The following is a 19,314-nucleotide window of genomic DNA, read 5'->3' as shown; positions in this document are numbered from 1 at the left end:
AAGATGTTCACCCCATCGGTTAGGGTTCTTTTGCTCAAGTTTAAGAGTCTGGGCATACATTGCCCATATGCCCTTTCCCAGAGGCATGGCACCAGCTTAGTGAGGGGCAGACAGAAGAGGCCAAGACTTAAGCCTGACAATGGCCTGAAAATGGCTCATCTACACCTGCTTAGAAAATCTCAAGATCATCAAATGCACCATCCAGAAGGGGAGGGGTGAGAATACATTTAACCAAGCTCAGAAATCTGATCAGTTCAAAGTTACAACAATAATGGCTTTGTCTCAACATAGGAATTCAGATGAATTGTAGCCTAGCTGGTCTCGAATTGACCTAAATAGGATCAACAATGTTGCTACTGGCCTATCAAGTATTAGTAGGAAGTACAACATGCTTATGAACCTGCTACAACTCATAATTTTAGCTTCCCCGCAGCTACTTCGAAAATTGCTCTCAATTCTTCCTTTACTCCATCATCAGCAAATATAAAACAAATAGCAGTTTCAGCAAGCTGAAACATTTCTGTCTTTCCGAGACCTAGGAAAAAAAAAAAGAATACATCATCAGTGAGTATGACCTATTTGATCTATACCGTTTTGAGTGTGTTAGTTATGTTTCACTTACCAAACGCAGAAGAAGCAAGATGGTACTCCCCAGAAAGACTAGTAGAAAAAACACCAGAATCATCTGTGCATAGAACCAATGGATGTTTTGCCTTGTATAGTTCAGCTGCATCACCATGTCACAAGAACACATGTTTTAAGAGTCAGTATATAGCAGAAGGAGAAATATGCTGCAATCCTTGGAGAGTAGCTGATTAAATACTTGCAAAATTAAACTCTCAGAGTTGAAAATAGAAGCAGAAAAGCCTGACCAAAATGATGAATATCTATTGAAGAAATTGTTTCTGTCCTGATATTGGATGTCAAACAAATCTCAACCTGCAAAAACAATAAAGAAAACCTTTAGCTTGCTAAATGTTCTAAGACCTATAATATTCAAGCCTGCAATGCAAACTCTAAACCTTCTAAAAGCCTCTTTAAATTGAAAATCTGTCAATAAATGTAGAAGCACAGGCATCCTCCAACCTTGATGAGAGGTACAGATCATAGAAAACTGAACTATAAAATTTCATCAATCGTCAAGAAGGAAACATGATTAACAGAATTAATCTTGGCTGGATTTCGACAATCTAATAAATTACACTCAAAGCAATCTATCAAGTAAATGGCTTGGAAAATTGGATATCAACCCACATACTAACTGATAAATATCTTACTGGGATTTTCAATGATTTCAATTTCCTCCAGTTTTCCTCCTCAAAGCAACAAGCATGACCAATCCTCTGTGGAAGAAAGTCTAGCATTGCTTTGATCTCCTCCTGGTTAGGTACCTACAAGCACTAAGATATGCAAATAAACTAGTCGGTTTATTTCAATTATTATAAAGCACACTAGTAGCATGAAACTTGTGAGGAGAAGAAACAAAAACGCACCTCTCCACAGTGAAGAGTTACACAGAGACCCTGCTCCCTAGCATACTTCAATGCTGGCAAGAATGTAGTCCTACATCAGATGCAAAGAAAATTCAGAATTATGAGATCATTATAACATTTAAAGGACAAGGTCATGAATAAACTAGTAAGAATTAGTGGCAGTGATTACTGATTATTTATCCAAAACAGAATTAAATTAAAACAAAAAAGTAGAGAGATTTGTTGCACAATGAGTACCAGTTGCCCACAATCGGGTTTCCAGAGAGATCAATGCCAACTACCCCTGAATCCCTCATTTCTAGTGCAAGCTTAACCTGAAAATTGGAAAAAGAGAAAGATATTAGATACCTTATCTAATGAACAAATAACAAGCTCTTCACAAACTGCATTCCTAACATACAGTTTCCATGGCAGCTTCAGTGCTCTCACGGCGGTCAATGCTGAGAAGAAACCTAACGTATAGCTTTTTTCTTGTAGTTCCATTAAATGTATTGGTCTTCAAACCAGCAGGAGCATAATCAACATCAACTGAACTGACTGCTTTTAAACCCTCCATCACAGCTTCCATATAAGAGCGTTTGCTCATTCCTATGGAATCATTTCTCTGTACAACAGTTCCATGAGTTCATTAATTCAAAACTACATGCTGTTTCATCATGTTAAACAAGCTGCGCCCCCCCGCAAAACTAAAATATTGCAACAAAAGTACCTTAGGAGTTGTTCTAAGCTCTAGATATACAACATTCTCAGAAGCAAAATCTTCAATGACCTGTATTTTGAAAGAGCAAGAAAAACATGATGAACCGATATGGACGAATTATGGTAAGAGAAGCCTTCAAGTAGGAAGCTTCCTTACTTCTTTAGTAATTCTTGTAACAGTCGAGTGATCAGTAGTGAGAATGTGAATGAGGTCAAACAGCTTGAACACTTCATGTAAAGTACGGTCACCTGAATTGAAAAAAAATTCAGGAGGTTCCTAAATATCAATCTTAAATATACAGAAGACAATATGATGAATTCTTAATTTCCTAGATGTGCAAGATTAATTAAATCAAATGAAAACCATTCCAACCCCAAACTCCACCCGGCCCTACCACCTGAGCTGTGACCAAGCAGCCAATCTCATGTTTGTTTTGGGTTCTCAAGAATGACAACTGCACAATGTGCAAATTGCACAATTGAGCAGAGGATTTTTCTTCTTTGTATTTTTTTCAGCAATGAAATAGAGGACTAAAACATTAAAAGAGAAGGAAGCAACGTACTTTTCATTATAACATTCTCCACATCAGAGAAAGCAATGATACCCTTTTTACCCAAAACTCTTGCAAGTTCTCTGTTAGAAAACAACACTACTAAATTAAGCTTCATGGTTCAGATAGCAAAGATAATTCAAAACCTTAAAATTAAAGAAAGAGAAGAGAGGGATAAGTAAGCTCACAGGAGAGTAGAGTCCCTAACTGAACCGTTGAGGTGAGCGTGAAGTTCAACCTTTGGCATCGAAACACACCACTCCATATCTTGTCTGTTCATCTTTTCCAGCTTCCCTTATCTTGGTTTGCTGTAGCCGCCCTTGGGTTGGGTCTTCCAACAGGGTACGCTCGGAACTGTGGTAGATTGAGTCCTTTGAGTGTTGAGTATTTTCCAAGTTCTAACCAAATGGTCAAAGAAGAAGAGGACAAAAATGAAGAGCAAACGGACAAAGAAGCGAGTGAGCACCTGCAGCAATGGGCCCAAATAGACAACAAACAGCTATTTGTTGGGCTTCAACAAAGTTTGGCAATATTGGATCTCAGGCTTCAAGAACCCAACGTTGAAGGCTACACTATAGAGACTCAATATTCTACGAGTTCAACGGTCTGCTTCCGCTTGCATATCAAGGAGGACGATACCTCCTCAAGGCTTGGTAAAGGATACTGGACTATCAATGTTATAACTGCGAGCATCTACCAAATCTGATCAATTCAGATGGCTCTATAAGTGATCCTTCTGGTGCATATATTTGTCTAGTGTGGTCTGATAGCCGTCCTTCCGCTGCCCATCCTTCAGTCTGTCCTCCAAACCATTGCCTGTATGTTCCCTGCACGGCATTCCGTGCCTTGCGATGGGTGGACCATCGAAAAGAGGCATTATTTGAGGCTTCTGGATCCATTTCTATGAATGCACAAACTAGCTAGCTGATATCTTTTTATTCTAATTGAATTTATGAAGTGTATGATCCTTCTGATAATTGGTTAGTATGCATGCATGTGCTCCTGATCAGGATCATGCACCTTTGGCTGGCCGGTAGGACTGGTGCCTACATCTTTATACATAGCAAGAGCCCTCCCTAATTTGAGTAATTGGCCAGTAGGATTCTGTAACCACTCACCAGCATACCATTCTCTTCACTCCATGGCTGGTCTATGTCAAATGGCGGAAGCCTTTTGTTTTGCAGGTCTTGGGGTTTTACCTGGAGTTGCATCTTCCACAGTTGATCTGTATGTATATTAACAAATACCATAGTCTTTTGTTTTCTGTTTTGGAAGAAATGGGCCCAATGCAATGAATTTATAAATTGAGATCGGTGGCTATCAATGGCTTTTGGGGGAAAACGGATCTTGAGCTTTGAAAGCCTAACATGGATCACTGCCATATTTTGCACGACCCCAAGTTCATAGTTCGACTTATCAGAGATTGTTCTATAATAAATAATTTGGTAAGCAAAACCTGTGATACCCTTCAACAAGTTGATCTGGCCATCACCCTTCTGAACACCAATTGAAACCAAACCCCACAAGTACTATGTTAGCTTGATGAGTTACTCCATTAACATACATTAATTTTTCTCCTTAATGGTCCTGTTTTGATCACCTAACCTGCCTGAGGATATGAAAGAGAGTTGCTCCCCAATGAGAGCTAGCCAGGGAGAGACAGCCTTAAGAGGAACTGTTGAACAAATAAATGTTACCAGCATATATTACCTGGTCCCTTGCATAGCAGATGTGAATCACGACAAAGGTACGAGAACAATATTGCCATGCCGGCCTTCTCTCCCCAACACGTTTGCGATACGGTCATATGGTAGCAGTTGAATTTGCCCCAAAAGGAGGGGCGGACGGCCCTGATGGCCTGCTTGTCTAAACAATATTGTCCATTCACAAAAATTCCGTGCCATCTTCCCATGGGTCCGAACGGGCCGCTAATCGTTATTACTGTAGGAATCGTTTTGCTTGCTTTTTGACTCTGCTCCAACTCCCCAATTTAGTTGCTTCACCTACTTTCTGACTCAACTTTCAATGCTATTATAAGCATAAGACTGCAATTTTTCAGGAAGTCAACTGAAAGAACACTTCTAACTTGTAGCTTCACGAGTAAGCAAAAAAATTTCTATAACATAAGACTCATATTCTTGTGAATCTGTCAATAAAGAAGTTCGTCTCTCTTAAAATATGATTAAAAAATAAATTCAAAATTTTATTTCTATAAAATTTCGGATACTACTAACTAATAAACGTTTAATTCAACTAACTTGAGTAAAGGATTTACCAGGTATAAACTCAAATATCGAGGGACAACCAACCCCTTTGTACTATCTTTTCACAATACAGTGAAAAATGAAATAAATGAAGACAGCATGAGGGAAAGCTGTAAATTAAAAGGACCTTTATTGTGAGAGACCAGACACCAGAGATTTGTCTCCTACATTCATTGAGTTAGTCCTTTCCCTAGTTGCCAGCCATCCAGCTTCAGATCTAGTTGGATTATATATCTTCAAGTTTTTCTTCCTTTTCTTTCTTCAAAAATCCATTCTATAACTTAAAATTTGTTGTACGTGATCATATGAACATATGATCATGAAGCAAAAACTGTTCCTTGTACATGATAACACGTAAATATCAAATCTAGTTATGTATGAAACAAACCTTAAGCTATATTTATTCGGAAAATAAGCACACATACGCGCATATATACTGTCCAGTTCCAGTCCAGCATGGCCATGAATGGCTGTCATGCCTTGTTTTACTGGCTGGTTTGTTTGTTTGTTTATGGAGCAGTGGAACAGACCAGGTAAGATCAGACCATTAACAACGTTGGCAGTCAGTAGTTGGCTGTGAATTGATGCAGCGAATGGCATGGGTTAATATGGCATATTGGCAGTGGTGCCATTTTCTTTTGGATTCTGCGCCAACATTTATTGGCTTCATCTACTCGTCATGAATCTCCATGGGGCTTTACTTCTGCCACACAGTAAAATATATGAAGTTTTTGTCTATCATTTCATTAGTTGTTGTGCAGAAGTTTTTGCCCTAGCTAAAATCAGCCGTGATAACTAGCTAGCTCTTTGTTTGTTTGCCAATGCCAATGGCAATTAATGTATTTGTCTAGAAAAAACTTTTTACATCGCATTTAAGAGAGTCAAGTGGGGGCCGAAAACTTTAATGGCCTTTGCAGCCAGCCAGGCTGTCTATTCTGCAAAAATTCCCTATTGAAGATAAGACACAACACTATCTTAGTGTGTATCTTTTCCTTTCATTTATTGGTTGTTACTTTCTCCAGGGGAGGAGGAGAAAACGTGGTGAGAGGGGTGTGGAGGTATAATCACAAATCTTCCATCAAATTGGTGCCATCCGCCAGTGGCAAAGGGGATTGAAATCAGATAGCCATTTGTACACCCCTGTGCCCCCATTGTCATGGAATTTGGCCAGGATTTGCGGAATCCATGCATGTTACTGTTTGTAGGATTATTATAAATGCTTAGGATCAACTGTTCAGCAGTACAATATTTCGCCATTTACTGAAAAAAAGAAAACCCATAATCATAACTATGGTTTTGAATTAAATACTATGACTAAGACATGAAAATATTTGTGGGTATCTTCATTAATAATGAAATGGGTAATGTCTCATTACTTTAAGTAAGTGTAAAAGTATCCATAGGCGTCTTCTAATTGGCCGACTAGGCAGCCAAGAATCACCACAAAGACCAAAGGAAAGCGATAAAGCCTAAAGCTATGGCTATGGAATATCGACAGCTCTTATTAATTAAGACAGCATAGAAATTTTCTCCACAGATCATGCGTGAAAGACAATCCCCCATGTCATAAAGTTTAAGCAGTTAGCGTTAATATTGGGCCATTGCTAAATTTGAAGGCTGCGACTTGCTTTGCATCCATATGGGAAGAGGTAGTTGAATGCCATGAAAAGATTATGTGTGCAGTTGAAGTTAGAAGTACAGAGAGAATTTAAATACATTAAAAGAAAATCATTTACATGACTTTACCATCAAATCATTTGTCTCATATCATTATTTATTTATAGAACCAATTTTCTTGCTTGCTTAGCAAAGATTAAGATCAATGTGACTCACTCAGAGAGCTTTGAAAATGGCTTGTAAATTAAATTAAATGTTCTTGAAATACAAAATTAAACACACGACATATTATTATATTAACCAAGTATATATTCTCTAAGCTTCAACATTTTCTTTTTCTCTTGCCTTTGTTTTTTTTTTTTTTTGGCTTTCAATCTTCAATTTCTTACCGGGGCAAGATAACTGCCCTGAGAGGATTCTTCATAACAACAGTGAAAGCATAAGTCTCAGTCAAGTCGGGTGGAGCATCAGGTACCGGCAGCCACTTAAAGGCTTGAACCATCTTAGCAAGCAACATATTTATGTGCAATATGCCTAGACTCCAAGCCGGGCAAATCCGTCTCCCTGCTCCGAATGGAACCATCTTCACCGCCCGAGTCCCGGTCACGTCCACACCAACCCCATCACCATGCAAGAACCTCTCAGGTTGGAACTCACCTGGGTCTGACCAAATATCCGGATTCTCAGTAATCCATGCAGTGTAAAACTCTACGAAAACTCCTTCAGGAATCGTGTACCCACCAAGCTCAGTGTCTTTTATAGCTGCGTGAGATAAAAGAAAATGGCCTGGAGGGTGTCGCCTGAGAGTTTCTTTAACCACAGCGTCGAGATAAGGCATTTTCTCCACATCTTCTTCTTGGATATCCCCATTTTTGCCTACAACAGCGACAATTTCTTGGTACAACTTGTCTTGGATTTCTTGCTTAGTCACCAAGTGAAGCATAGCCCATTCTACAGTTGTTGCACTAGTATCAGTACCAGCACTAATCACCTCCGAACATAGAGTCACGTACTCCTCTTCACCCAGTGGTCCTCGGGTCGCCGGCTCCAGTCCAAAGAGAGAGTCTATGTAGGCTGCACCGATTGGACTCACCATTTCTTGGTTGGGGTTTTCACCCTTCTCCACGAAAGCTCTTCTGTTCTTTATCAGTGGAACCAAGCACTCCAATTGCCTCTTCCTCAGTGCTTTAGCTTCTTTCATTTGCCGGCGAAACAATGGAGTAAGAATAGGCAAGAAATCCGGTAGCTGTGGGGATGTTATCAGCATTACATCTTTTAGTATGCTCTCTATCTTCTTAATCCGCTCCTCGGAGATCTTTGCACCAAAACATAAACAGATCAAGATGCTACATATCGTGAGCCTGCAGTTGCTCATTACCTCCACAAACCCATTCTCAAAAGCCTCGCTTTTGATCCTCTTCATGTGGTTTTCCAACGCCCATTTGCGGATCCAACTGCATTGCTTCACCCTCGTGGGGGTTATCAGCTCGGTCACAAAGTTCTTTCGCAGGGTTCGCCAGAGAGGTCCATACTCAGCAGAGTTGATGGCACATTTCCCCATGCTGAACACCAGCCGGATCGGCGAGTCCGGCGGCCTGGAGGCGAATGTCGGACCTCTTTGAACAAGGGCTTCATGGATGAGCCTGGAGTCCGTAACAATCACCATAGTGCGTTGCCCCATCCGCAAGGTGAAAATCGGACCATATATTTTACGCAACTCCCGTACTATAAAAATAAAATGCCGACGTTGCAGGATGACCTGGATCAAGTTCCCAACCAGGGGCCATCCAGGCGGCCCTGGAGGGAGGTTCTTAGGTCCGCCACCAGTGACTGACCAGTACCGCCACCACAGACGGAGGAAGATAAGCGCCAAACCGATGACGAAAAGGTCTACCAACTCCATTTCTTATCGAGAAGAGAAAAATTGGAGGAAAGGGACTTGCACACAACAGAGAAGAGAGGGATAGAGTGGTAGGTTTTATAGAACAGGAACAGGGTGAATTAAATGAATTTGGTCCACCGGCTATCCGTATCTATTAATTTCTTTCATCAAATACATTTACTACTATAATATGTGTAACACTGTTTGGGTGATGAGAAAAAAAATTTAATGCAACTACTGCAGATTATATCGTTACACAGCTAATCCTAACTTGGTTTATGGTGATGATATATGCATAATTGTGCTAATTGCTCGGCCATTCAGTTTATGAAAATTGCTGGCGCCGACTTAGTAAGTTAGCTTGTTTGGTCGCAAATCGTAATTTGCTTCCAGGGAAGCGAATGTGGGTAAGGATATAGTAAGATTTAGTTGGCTTACCATGATCATAAGCTTTTTTTTTTTAATCTAAAAGACAGTATATATTCTTCATCACCATCCTATGCCATGGCAAGGTTTTAGCTTGATGGACAAAAGATTTTAGGGACATAGAGATTTTGGCACGTGAAAGATCTACAAGCAGCAGGGATCCACAAGTAGCAGTTTCATGGGAAAAAAAATTCAACAACCCGGAAGAAGAACACTATATCCACAGTTGCCTCGTCGTATGTATTCTGCAATAATCTTGACCAACTTCCGAAAGAGGAAACCAGGAAACACGTTACCTGGTCATATACCTTCGGGAGATATTGGTCAAGTCTCTAATCATTTGATCAGACAAAAGATTGGATACGGCATAACTTCTCCTATAATAATGTATTTCTACAAGAAACTCTTCCAATTATTTTTATTTTTATCTTTTCCAATTTTCACCCATGTAATGGGTCCATGAAAGTTAATAAATATTTTGTCAGTGGATTCGCCATAGGTAGGCAGACAATATATAGAATTTAATTACATCTGAATATTTTACTTATTAATTGATGTATGATCTCTTACTTAAAAAATATTCAAATTCTTTTTCTCCCTTCGCCCAATTAAAAAAAAACATATAAAACTTAATTTATCATTTAAATAGGTCAAAGATAATTAAATATTTGTTTATTGTTTAAATAGGAAATATGAGAATTCATATACCAATACAGAATAAAATTTTGATTTTAATGTATTAATTTTATATTAAAATTTGAAAAAAATATAAAGAAAGAGAACTAATTTTATTCTACTGTCATTGCCGTATGAAAGATGGAAAGAATATTTCTATCCTAGTAGAATATATATATATATATATATATATATTATTATTATTATTCTTCTTATTAAGCTAAACTAGGTACGCAATATGTGAATTATTGCTGCGGCCGTGGTGGTTTTGCATGTGTTATCCATATCCTGTGCCTGTGGCTTTCCAACAAGGTAAGAAGAGCACCGATGAGCTAATACGGTAACCAGCAGTTAATGAGTGCGGGAGCTGCTTACCTAAAACTTTAATGAAGCAAAGTGTGAGCCATGGGACCAAAACCAAGAAGAACACGTGGCTATACATATATGTAGTCAAGGTGGTGGTCATCTTCTTCCCCTTTTCATAGCTTTAATCAAGTAGACGATACCAGTTGGCTCTAGTCCTTTTCTCTTCTTCATCTGCAATGGGTTCATCACTACAAGAGAAAATACCTTTTCCATTTTTACGGAAATTTCTGTGGTTGGAAATTTGTTTGAAAAGAATGTAACTCCAAAAATGAATACAACTTATCTTGAAATTTCACATAGAATTTTTCATCGGGAAAAAAAAGTGAATTTAGGTTTTTCTTTTATCAATATTGGGTTGGCACTTGGTGGGGATATTAACATTTTTCTTATTGAATTTCTACATGCGGTGTATAATAGTATGCACAAGAAGAGGCATTGGCCTTTTGCTTCATTTACTAGCTATTGTGACAAAATGCACATGTATGTATGGTTGTGTCAATGCTTAACCCGCAATACAGATATGGATCGAGTAACCATCTTCTTTATTTAAGAAAAAGTTATTTTTAATTTGCATAGTCTAATCATTGATCTCGAAAATTTTTACGTTAAATTTAAGTAAGTTGCTAGAAACTAAATAGATACCCGTCGAGCTTGAAAAAAAAATTAAGCTAATCTCTTGTTCTAGAAACCGAATAAACCTACATTTTCTTCTCTTTATTACACCACTTAAACCTAACATGTTAGTTATTATTATGTAGCCGAAAAGAGGCAGTTTTGAATTCTCGAATTAATGGAGGTTGAGAAAGGTTAAGAAAATGATTTGAGGGAGGCCAAGACGGTCCATAACTAACGTGAATAAGACATATATTTGCTTATTAAGCATGGGTTTATACCGAACAAGAGTACCAATTGAGCCCAAAAAGACATGGGCCTGAAATGCCCATTTTATTGTAACCAAATGGACCCAAATATTCAACCCGGCCCAAGTTCAATCCAAATTATCTTAAACCCTCAAAAGGAAAAGAGCCACAACGTTACGAGCTAGACCACGAAGATGGGTTCAGCGAGCTTAGCTTCCATCTTTGGCAATGGCTACCGGAGTCTCGGTGCTCCAATGTCCCTCCTGCGCACGTTAGCGTCAACCGGTGCTTCTTCTTTATACAAGCTTAACAAGAACAACAGCAAGACGGTATTGTCTTGGAGTTGTTTGGGTTCGAGCAGGAGAGAGCTTTCTTGCTTATCTACCAAAATGGATGCTGCTCAAACAGCTTCTGCTACTTCTGTTAATGGGTACTTTTAGATTTTCTTTTTTGGGTTTTGTGTTTTCTTATTGGATTTCTGTTTTGTGAAAAATTATAGCTTTTGGATTGGAAATGTGAAGAGAAAGTGCTTCTTTCTCTTACTGGGTGGCTTGAAGCTTGAATTGTGTTTCTTTTTTTATTTGTTATTATGTTTATCTATAGTTTCAGCTATAAATTTTGATATTTCAATTTGATTCCAGAACTCATGGAGATTTTGATAAACTCAACATTGCCTCAAACATTTCAAATGTTTAGCATTTGATTGAAAAGGCTTGCATGCTTCAGGGGTCTAATTGAATTAAGACTTCCAAATTTTTTATTACCTCGATATGGAATAGCTTTGAATGATGGGATGAGGTGCTCTTATATTGTCACATGTTATGAATTTTGTATGCTTCTCTAAGCTGTTCTGTTATATTGAGCTTATCTTTATTTTACTTGCTATTCATCCTGTTTGATGTGAACTCTACATATATATGCTATTTATTCTTTTACAGTGTTCTTCTCTGTTTTATGATTGAGATTCATTTCCTTTTCAGCTATCCTGAATACCATCGGTTGCTTCCATGTCCCTCACACAATGGCCCACCAAGAGTTGAACACTTAGTTGTTTCAGAAGGAGGGCCTGTTCTAGAGTACATCTGTAAAGCACTGGATCTTCCTCCTATGTAGGTGCCATACCTTTTTTGTTTATTTTGTTTTAAACTATGTCATTTGTGACATTCTGCAGTAATCTTTAATTAATCAGAACAGAGTGATACATAGAAAATTTCATTCTTTGAAGGTTTGTTGCAGATCTCATCCATTTTGGAGCAGTATATTATGCCCTTGTATGTCCACAGCCTCCTCCAAGTGCCACCCCAGAGCAAATTAGGATATTTAAAGAAGTAACAGCACCATCAGTTTTGAGTAAAAGAACATCCATTAGGGGCAAAACAGTACGAGAAGCACAGAAGACTTTCCGTATAACACATGTTGATCAGTTTGTTGAAGCTGGAACATACTTACGTGTGCATGTACACCCCAAACGTTTCCCAAGGTGAAACACTTCTTTTTACACCTGTTGCTTTATTTTTTCCAGTGTAATATTATTGAGACTTTAACTTTAACCAGGTGTTATGAAATTGACTGGAAGTCGAGAATCATAGCTGTGACTGACTCCTATGTGGTTTTGGACAAACCTGCTGGTACATCTGTATGTGGCTGATTCATTACCTTTTCAATTGTGATTTGAGCTCTGCAAATTGTCATTACATTTAGTGCATGCCCAAACTCAAGTTTGTGAATGTGAGTGGTGGCATGATGTTCCTTTATCCTTCTTCTGAAGATTTCAAAGATTTGCGATGAATCAATAGATGACTTACAACAACTATATTCTATGTTATCTTGGCTAGGTTGGGGGAACTACAGACAATATTGAAGAAAGTTGTGCAACATTTGCCAGTCGTGCCTTGGGCTTTTCCACCCCATTGAAGACTACTCATCAGATAGATAATTGCACAGAAGGCTGGTATTGTATCTTATGGATATTAGCGTCCTTGTGGTTGATTATAGACTGTAGTTTTCTTATTTTCAGTGTTTGTTGGTATGATATGTAATGGCTATAATTTACTTGCAGTGTCGTGTTAGCTAGGACAAAGGAGTATTGCTCAGTTTTTCATGGAAAAATCAGAGTAAGTTTCTTATAAATTAGTCTAATTAGAGAAAGGTAGTTCTACTTGTGAGCTTCAATTCATGATTGGAGCTTATATTTCTGTGAAGTTGTGCTTTTTCAAAGTAAATGGATTAATTAATTAACTATCTACGGGTGTGCATAAGATTCATTTAGCAAATGAATATTTGTTTACTTTGTTCTGAGCTTGTTGTTTTGTCTGCTTTTGCCCTTAAGCTTTCTGGTTTTATTACAACAGGAGAAAAAGGTAAAGAAACTTTATCTTGCTCTCACAGCTGCTCCTCTACCAATTGGAGTAATAACGCACTATATGCGTCCAATCAATATGGCTCCTAGACTTGTCTCAGAAGGTAATACTGTCTCCTAAGCATTTTGATTATTGAAGTTAATTTCTCAATTACACCCGAAAGATACTGAGAATGAGGATAAAGCATGGAAAATAAAGATGTGGGACTCCACATTGTCCTGCTTGTGCATGAGATATGTCACCCATTTCCCCTCTTTCTATCTCATGAGTTGATACGAGTGCTCAGAAGAGCTACTTGATTGAAAGTAGGAAATAATTGCATTCCTGTTATAGGCTATTCAGTTGATATGAGAAATTACTTTTCAGTAGTTAATTGTGTTTTTAGTTAAAAACTTTCTTTTACTTACTACATGATTTCTACAATTATGTGGAGATTTTTTCCCCCTAATTTGCTCAGAACCGTTTTGTCTGCAGATCTTTGTTTATATGCCGTTCTCTATCTGTCCTATTCAACTTTTGTAATATGGGTTGAGCCTGGAATTTATATGACTTGCAGACTTTATTAAAGGATGGTACTTGTGTCAACTTGAGGTTATGGAATGCAAGAAGGTTCCCTGGCCAGATTATGTCATTCAAGAAAACTACTGTATTGAAGACTCTGGGTGGCCTTTGAAAGATCATGCTTATGAGTGTAAAATAAACCTTTTGACTGGTCGGACTCATCAGGTTATTCGGCTCTTTCTTTCTCTAGTCTTCTAAGTTGACTTGCTATACACTTCATAAGCAATGCATAATGTAGGAGTAAGACTATGCATATCGTTAATAGTATCACTTTCCCCAATCTATGGTGCCATTGAAAAGGTAATCATAGTAATTATTGCCATACATCCAGTAACATGCTCTTGCTTTTAGAGATGGCAACTGCTTCCTTATTTGAAGAAAAAATCTCATCTAGATTATTGTGAGGTTTAGAATCTAGAAAGACTGAAGTATAAGGGAAATGAAATTCCTCCATTCCAGATAATTCAGTTTCAATTAAAGGATTTCTTTGAAATATTCAGTTCTAGTAGAAAAATAGTTATTAGTAATATTGCAAGTAGACGGTCCATTTCTGCATCCCTCAACCTTCATTTGGGTGCTAGTTTTTTGTACTTGATTAATGGAGAGGAGCAGAAAATAATGAACCTTTATGTAATTTTTTATAGTATTGGCAAGAGAAGACTAGACTTTTAATAACTACTAAACATTTGATGCAGGTTCGTGCACAACTGGCTGCCTGTGGGGCACCAATATTGGGCGACTCAATGTACATGCCACCTACTATTGCAGAGATAGCCAATCCTGGACTTAACCCATTTGGCAAATACAAGAAGCACACTAGTGAGAATGATAAAGAAATTGCTATTACAGAGTGGATTTCCCAGTTTGGAAAAGAGCCAAGTGTTGCCATTGGTCTCCAAGCATGTCAAATTTCATGGGATGATGGTGAGCACTTTTACAAGGCAAGATCCCCTTGGTGGAGATCTAGAAAGGCTTAGATTGGATATGTGGGTAAGATAAACAGTAAGATACAAAATTTTCTTCTTTTACCTGATTTTAAGGTCTCTGCCATATTTCACTCTTGTTGTAAAGGTCTCATTTCTGTTTACAAGGGGGCTCTAGAATTTTTAGTAGCCTAATTGCAGGCAAGGTTAGAGAGCAGAAAACTTCTTGAACTCTTTCCCCAACCCCACCAAAAAAGATAAAAGGCATGAGAGAGAGAGAGAGAGAGAGAGAGAGGATGTTAATAAGGAAGTAAAGTTATTAGGGTTGTCAGGAGAAGATTGAAAACGATTTTGCACTTGTATGAAAAATTTAACTTCTGCTATTACGAGCTGCAAAACACATCTTCATGAATCTACCCACCACTCAAATCTTTACCCCCTTGCTTGGACAAACATTGTAAATTTGTATTTAAAATTAATGAATCTTTGTTCTCTTGTCTACTAGTAATTTACATTTAAGTATACTTTTACCGTGAAGGTTGTTGGCAGTAACAAGGGAGAAGCGTTTCATTGTTCAGGAAAGCAAAATCTCAAACCCGCAAGGAATAATTTATGCTAATAGTAGTAAGGGTGTTTTTGAACACGTTCTGTTGTCTGGTATTTTACTTTGCCTTGCACTGCGATGAATTCCTTGTACCAAGATGCTGAAAATTTGGGAGTTCTCTTCAGTGTTTTATAGTCAACATGGTGAACTCCGAATCTTCTTGTATACCCATACTGCCATTCAAAGTTGTCTAGCAAAGACCAGGCAAAGTAGCCTCTAACATCTGCTCCTTTCCTGATTGCTGTTGACAGTGCATCTAAGTACCCAGCCATGTACTCCGCTCTTTTGACATCTTGTAAGAAATCTTCAATGGTGGCGTTTGCTTTGCCCTCCTCTCCATATCCTGGCATTGAACACAATATATTTATGGGTGTCAAAAGCTCTGAAATTGAGATATAAAGGATACCTTTGGTCTTTTCCTACCATTTTCTGTAATGATCATGGGTATGTTATGGTATCTTTTTTTAAGATAGGTTACGATCTTCTCCATTCCTCTAGGGTAAACATACAGCCAGTCCAGGTCAGTCTGCATAGCAAAAAGATTTAGCTTCTGGTTTAAGTACTTGTGATGTAAGTTTTGAATAGGTGATAAGTTAAAGGTTACATACAGATTCTCCTATAGGAATGCCATTTTTCTGTGAAGTTTGTCTCCAAAATCCTTCTGTCTTTGAGGTTCCCGTTCCTGGTTCACACGCAGAAAACATGCAATCCTGGACATAGGAACTTGAGTAGTGGTTAATTCCGATGAAATCCAATCCTTTCTGCAGCTTCTCTTTCTCAGTTATCGAAAATTCAGGTAAAATAGATCCTAGAATGTTTTGCATTTCAATAGGATATCTTCCGAATATGATTGGGTCTAGGAACCTGCATTCAAGTTTAGTTACGTATCTTTCTGCATGTCAAAATATGCCTATGTAAACATTGATAAAAAGAATGGTGAAGAAACCTACCAATTTATAGAGAAGGATTGAGCTCTCTCAGCTGCTAGCTTATCAGCTAGAGAGTTGCTGATGGGTTCAAACCATGCGCAATTCAAGACGATCCCAATACTACCTCCTTGCTTCGCCTACACGCCCATACAGTTGCTAAGTCTACATTTACACCAATGGCATTTAGATTTTCAGTACAATTGATACCTGGTATTTGGTTCTGTAAATATGGACAGCGGCAGCATGTGAGAGGATAATGTTGTGGGCTGCTATGAAAGGCTCCTTGTCTGAATCCCCACTGGTACAATTCCCGAAGGGCCAGGAGCAACGAGATGGTGGGAATGTACCTGTACGATACCCAAACTTGACTTGGTAATTGGGCTCATTGAAGGTGACCCAATACTTCACCCGGTCTCCGAAGGACCGGAAGCATACTTCTGCAAAATATGCAAAATCCTCCCTGAAATTGAAAGAAGAAAGCCATTATCACATATCCGATTCAATGTACAGACGCTCATGACAAGAACCAAGATAGTTACTGTGATTCGGGACTCAGCCAACTTCCATATCTGTCCTCGATTTCTTGGGGAAGATCAACGTGCGTCAGTGTTACAAATGGTTCAATCCCTGTAAGAAAAACATGTCCAATTGAGGGTGCAATCACCGGTTTGAATGTGATGTCTATGCATTCTTAAGAACGGTATATAACCTTTAAGCAGGAGAGCATCAATTAGCTTGTTGTAGAAGTTGATACCGGCTGGATTGACCTCTCCAAATTTCCCTTCTGTCGGGAAATTTCATGGTATATAGTTAGATACAGGTCCTGATTCAAATAACCCGAATTCAAACGATATCAAAGACTTACTAGGTAGAATTCTTGCCCAAGAAATAGAGAATCGATAGCTGTTGACTCCAAGTGATACCATTAGATCAATGTCTTCCTATACCAAATGAATATCTCTGTAAGTAAGTAATCATATGATTTATTTTTATTGAAAAATGATTGAGAAAGGTAGGTGCAAATTGTAAAGGTGCATTAGGACGTAGACATACCATATACCGATTATAATGATCCACTGCTACGTCTCCATTGCTTCCGTCGATTACGTTTTCTGCAATAATCGTTTGATCTCTTTTCATAAATATGGAAATATTCTTATAGAGTAGACTGTAAACTTTGTACTGTTAGATTCTATTCAATGGTGTTTTCATTGATCAAGGAACACAATGCAACTCTGGAAGCGTTTCTGCAATGAAGGACGCCATGCATCCTGCTAAAAATGCTGGGAGAGGTGATGCTCATACCTGGTTTGTGGGTGTAAACATCCCAGTTGTTCAAACCTTTGCCATCGCTCAAGTAACCACCTTCATACTGCCACAGATGAAACAACAGCACAAGCAGAATTTTATCTGTTTTTTACAGACAAGGATAAGAAACTGTAACAGATTGAGACATGGTGAAGCAAACCTGGTAAGCGGAAGAGGCCGTCCCGAAGAGAAAGTTGGGAGGAAATGATGAAGATGGATTACCCAAGGTTTGTTTCAGGGTCTGCAGCTCGGATGAAATGGAGAGAGGTAACATGAACAGAATCTGTAAGAGAAAGGAACCGATGTAAAGCATAGAAATATCCATGACTGACTATCCGAAGCTGCTGCTATAACCCAATGGCAGAAAATAGAGTCATCTCTATACATATACGTAGTCACAATGGCGTGCTTGACGAGACACACGCAGAAACAGGAAGGGAAATTGGTAGATTGAAAAATAACAGGATAGGATTTGGATGAAGTAGGCAAATACTGTTCGCATGCATGCCAACGTTGACTATGGCAAAAAAATGGAGCGCCTTAGTCCTTACCCCCCATTTCGTATAGTTTTCCGGAGCTTGACGCAAGGAATGAACTGGAAAGTCAAATTCAAAAATAGACAAATTAATTTACATAAAAACTTGACGAGAACTTATCCATTTATTAAATCAGTAATAAGAAAATCTCACATCTATTAAATTAAAATATAATTATAACAGAAATCTATTTAATTAAATTCAAAAAATGAAATCAAATTGAAAATCATGAAAGGGTACTTATTCTCTTGAAAGATTAACATATAGTTAATCGAATAAAACAGGTGCTAAAACCATTTCTCAATTAAAAATTCAAGCTTGATTTAGTGCAAGGTTGTAATATTTTACGTGGGGGGTTGAATCAAAGTATAATGCTTAAATTTGTTTATTTTCAATTGACCTTACTTGATTATACAAATATATTTATAATATTTTGTTCTAAGTCGATTAAATGGAACTTTGATTTCAAACTTTAGAAAAAAGTATGAGATGGATTTTAGTTTCTTGCACGGAAATGGGATTACATTATTAATAACTAATAAGAATATAAAATGCATGTGATGATGATATTGGACTGCTTCTATGAACAAATAGCCAGAAGACGTCATCAATAATGTTCAAAATAAAAATAAAAAGAAATGCAATTTAATGAATATATATATATATATAAGAAAATTAACCACAGAATTACAAATATTTATATATATTTTTAAGAATAAAAGGCAAAATAATTTAGTTTTCTTCCTTGACTGGTAGTCTGGCCCTCCAATTGCATAATTCCTCATGCCCTTCTGCTGAAACAGCCATTTGCAGTCGGATGGTGTAAAGTCAAAGAGATAGACATGCCAGCTAAAAAGTTTCACCTGCAGACCAGAGAGGAGGCGTCTGGAATCAATAATTCAAAGACCCATAGTGGAAATCAAGTTGCAGAGGGAAAAGTTGGAGGGCAGCAACTACATTTTGCACGTAATGATCCTGGATGGTCGACTTTCTACGGTTCCAGTTAGTATTTTATAGAGTAATTAAGCAAAGTTAGGAAGGGTTGTGAAGAGAAGATTGAACATGATTTGTATTGGGGTGAAAAATTTCATATCCTTCTGATATACTTATCAGTGGACAGAAACATTTCTTCATGAAACCTCTGCCAGGACATTCTTGCAGTGTAAAGTTGGCCCAAAATCAATGCAAATGAGTTTCCTGTCTCCCTTGTATGTATAATGCACGTACTATTGGAATCAGGGTGAATTTAGGGATGCATGT

At 38.0% G+C, this 19,314-nt stretch overlaps 4 protein-coding genes across 6 annotated transcripts; 1 reads left to right on the top strand and 3 right to left on the bottom strand.

Moving 5' to 3' along the window:
- LOC18597120 (adenosine deaminase-like protein) lies at positions 184-3,144 on the bottom strand. Its single transcript, XM_007025962.2, has 11 exons — positions 2,932-3,144; positions 2,756-2,826; positions 2,350-2,441; positions 2,203-2,262; positions 1,894-2,097; positions 1,731-1,807; positions 1,494-1,563; positions 1,278-1,391; positions 873-939; positions 623-727; positions 184-535 (listed from the first exon to the last, which is right to left on the bottom strand). The coding sequence occupies exons 1-11, from the start codon at positions 3,021-3,023 to the stop codon at positions 411-413; spliced, it is 1,077 nt and encodes a 358-aa protein (XP_007026024.1). The 5' UTR covers positions 3,024-3,144; the 3' UTR covers positions 184-410.
- Positions 6,833-8,592, bottom strand: LOC18597118 (cytochrome P450 77A2). The gene has a single exon (XM_007025960.2). It carries the CDS (start codon positions 8,525-8,527, stop codon positions 7,010-7,012), a length of 1,518 nt encoding a protein of 505 aa, XP_007026022.1. The 5' UTR covers positions 8,528-8,592; the 3' UTR covers positions 6,833-7,009.
- Positions 11,021-15,310, top strand: LOC18597117 (RNA pseudouridine synthase 6, chloroplastic). Of its 3 annotated transcripts, none has more exons than XM_018123088.1 (10): positions 11,028-11,263; positions 11,814-11,942; positions 12,059-12,313; positions 12,388-12,469; positions 12,669-12,784; positions 12,893-12,947; positions 13,185-13,296; positions 13,750-13,919; positions 14,450-14,756; positions 15,216-15,310. In XM_018123088.1, the coding sequence occupies exons 1-9, from the start codon at positions 11,028-11,030 to the stop codon at positions 14,729-14,731; spliced, it is 1,437 nt and encodes a 478-aa protein (XP_017978577.1). In that variant the 3' UTR covers positions 14,732-14,756; positions 15,216-15,310. The 3 variants fall into 3 exon arrangements, with proteins under 3 accessions (XP_017978576.1, XP_017978577.1, XP_017978578.1); XM_018123089.1 differs by having other exon boundaries at positions 14,450-14,744; positions 15,216-15,302; XM_018123087.1 differs by lacking the exon at positions 15,216-15,310 and having other exon boundaries at positions 11,021-11,263; positions 14,450-15,181.
- On the bottom strand, positions 15,122-17,923 carry LOC18597116 (beta-glucosidase 46). The gene is made up of 11 exons (XM_007025958.2): positions 17,679-17,923; positions 17,516-17,582; positions 17,264-17,322; positions 17,076-17,151; positions 16,920-16,994; positions 16,750-16,837; positions 16,418-16,670; positions 16,232-16,347; positions 15,890-16,145; positions 15,705-15,807; positions 15,122-15,624 (listed from the first exon to the last, which is right to left on the bottom strand). Exons 1-11 carry the CDS (start codon positions 17,841-17,843, stop codon positions 15,293-15,295), a joined length of 1,590 nt encoding a protein of 529 aa, XP_007026020.2. The 5' UTR covers positions 17,844-17,923; the 3' UTR covers positions 15,122-15,292.

This window comes from Theobroma cacao, chromosome 6 (assembly GCF_000208745.1).
Source record: "Theobroma cacao cultivar B97-61/B2 chromosome 6, Criollo_cocoa_genome_V2, whole genome shotgun sequence".
Taxonomy (NCBI): Eukaryota; Viridiplantae; Streptophyta; class Magnoliopsida; order Malvales; family Malvaceae; genus Theobroma; species Theobroma cacao.
This window is presented reverse-complemented; position numbering and strand designations above follow the sequence as displayed.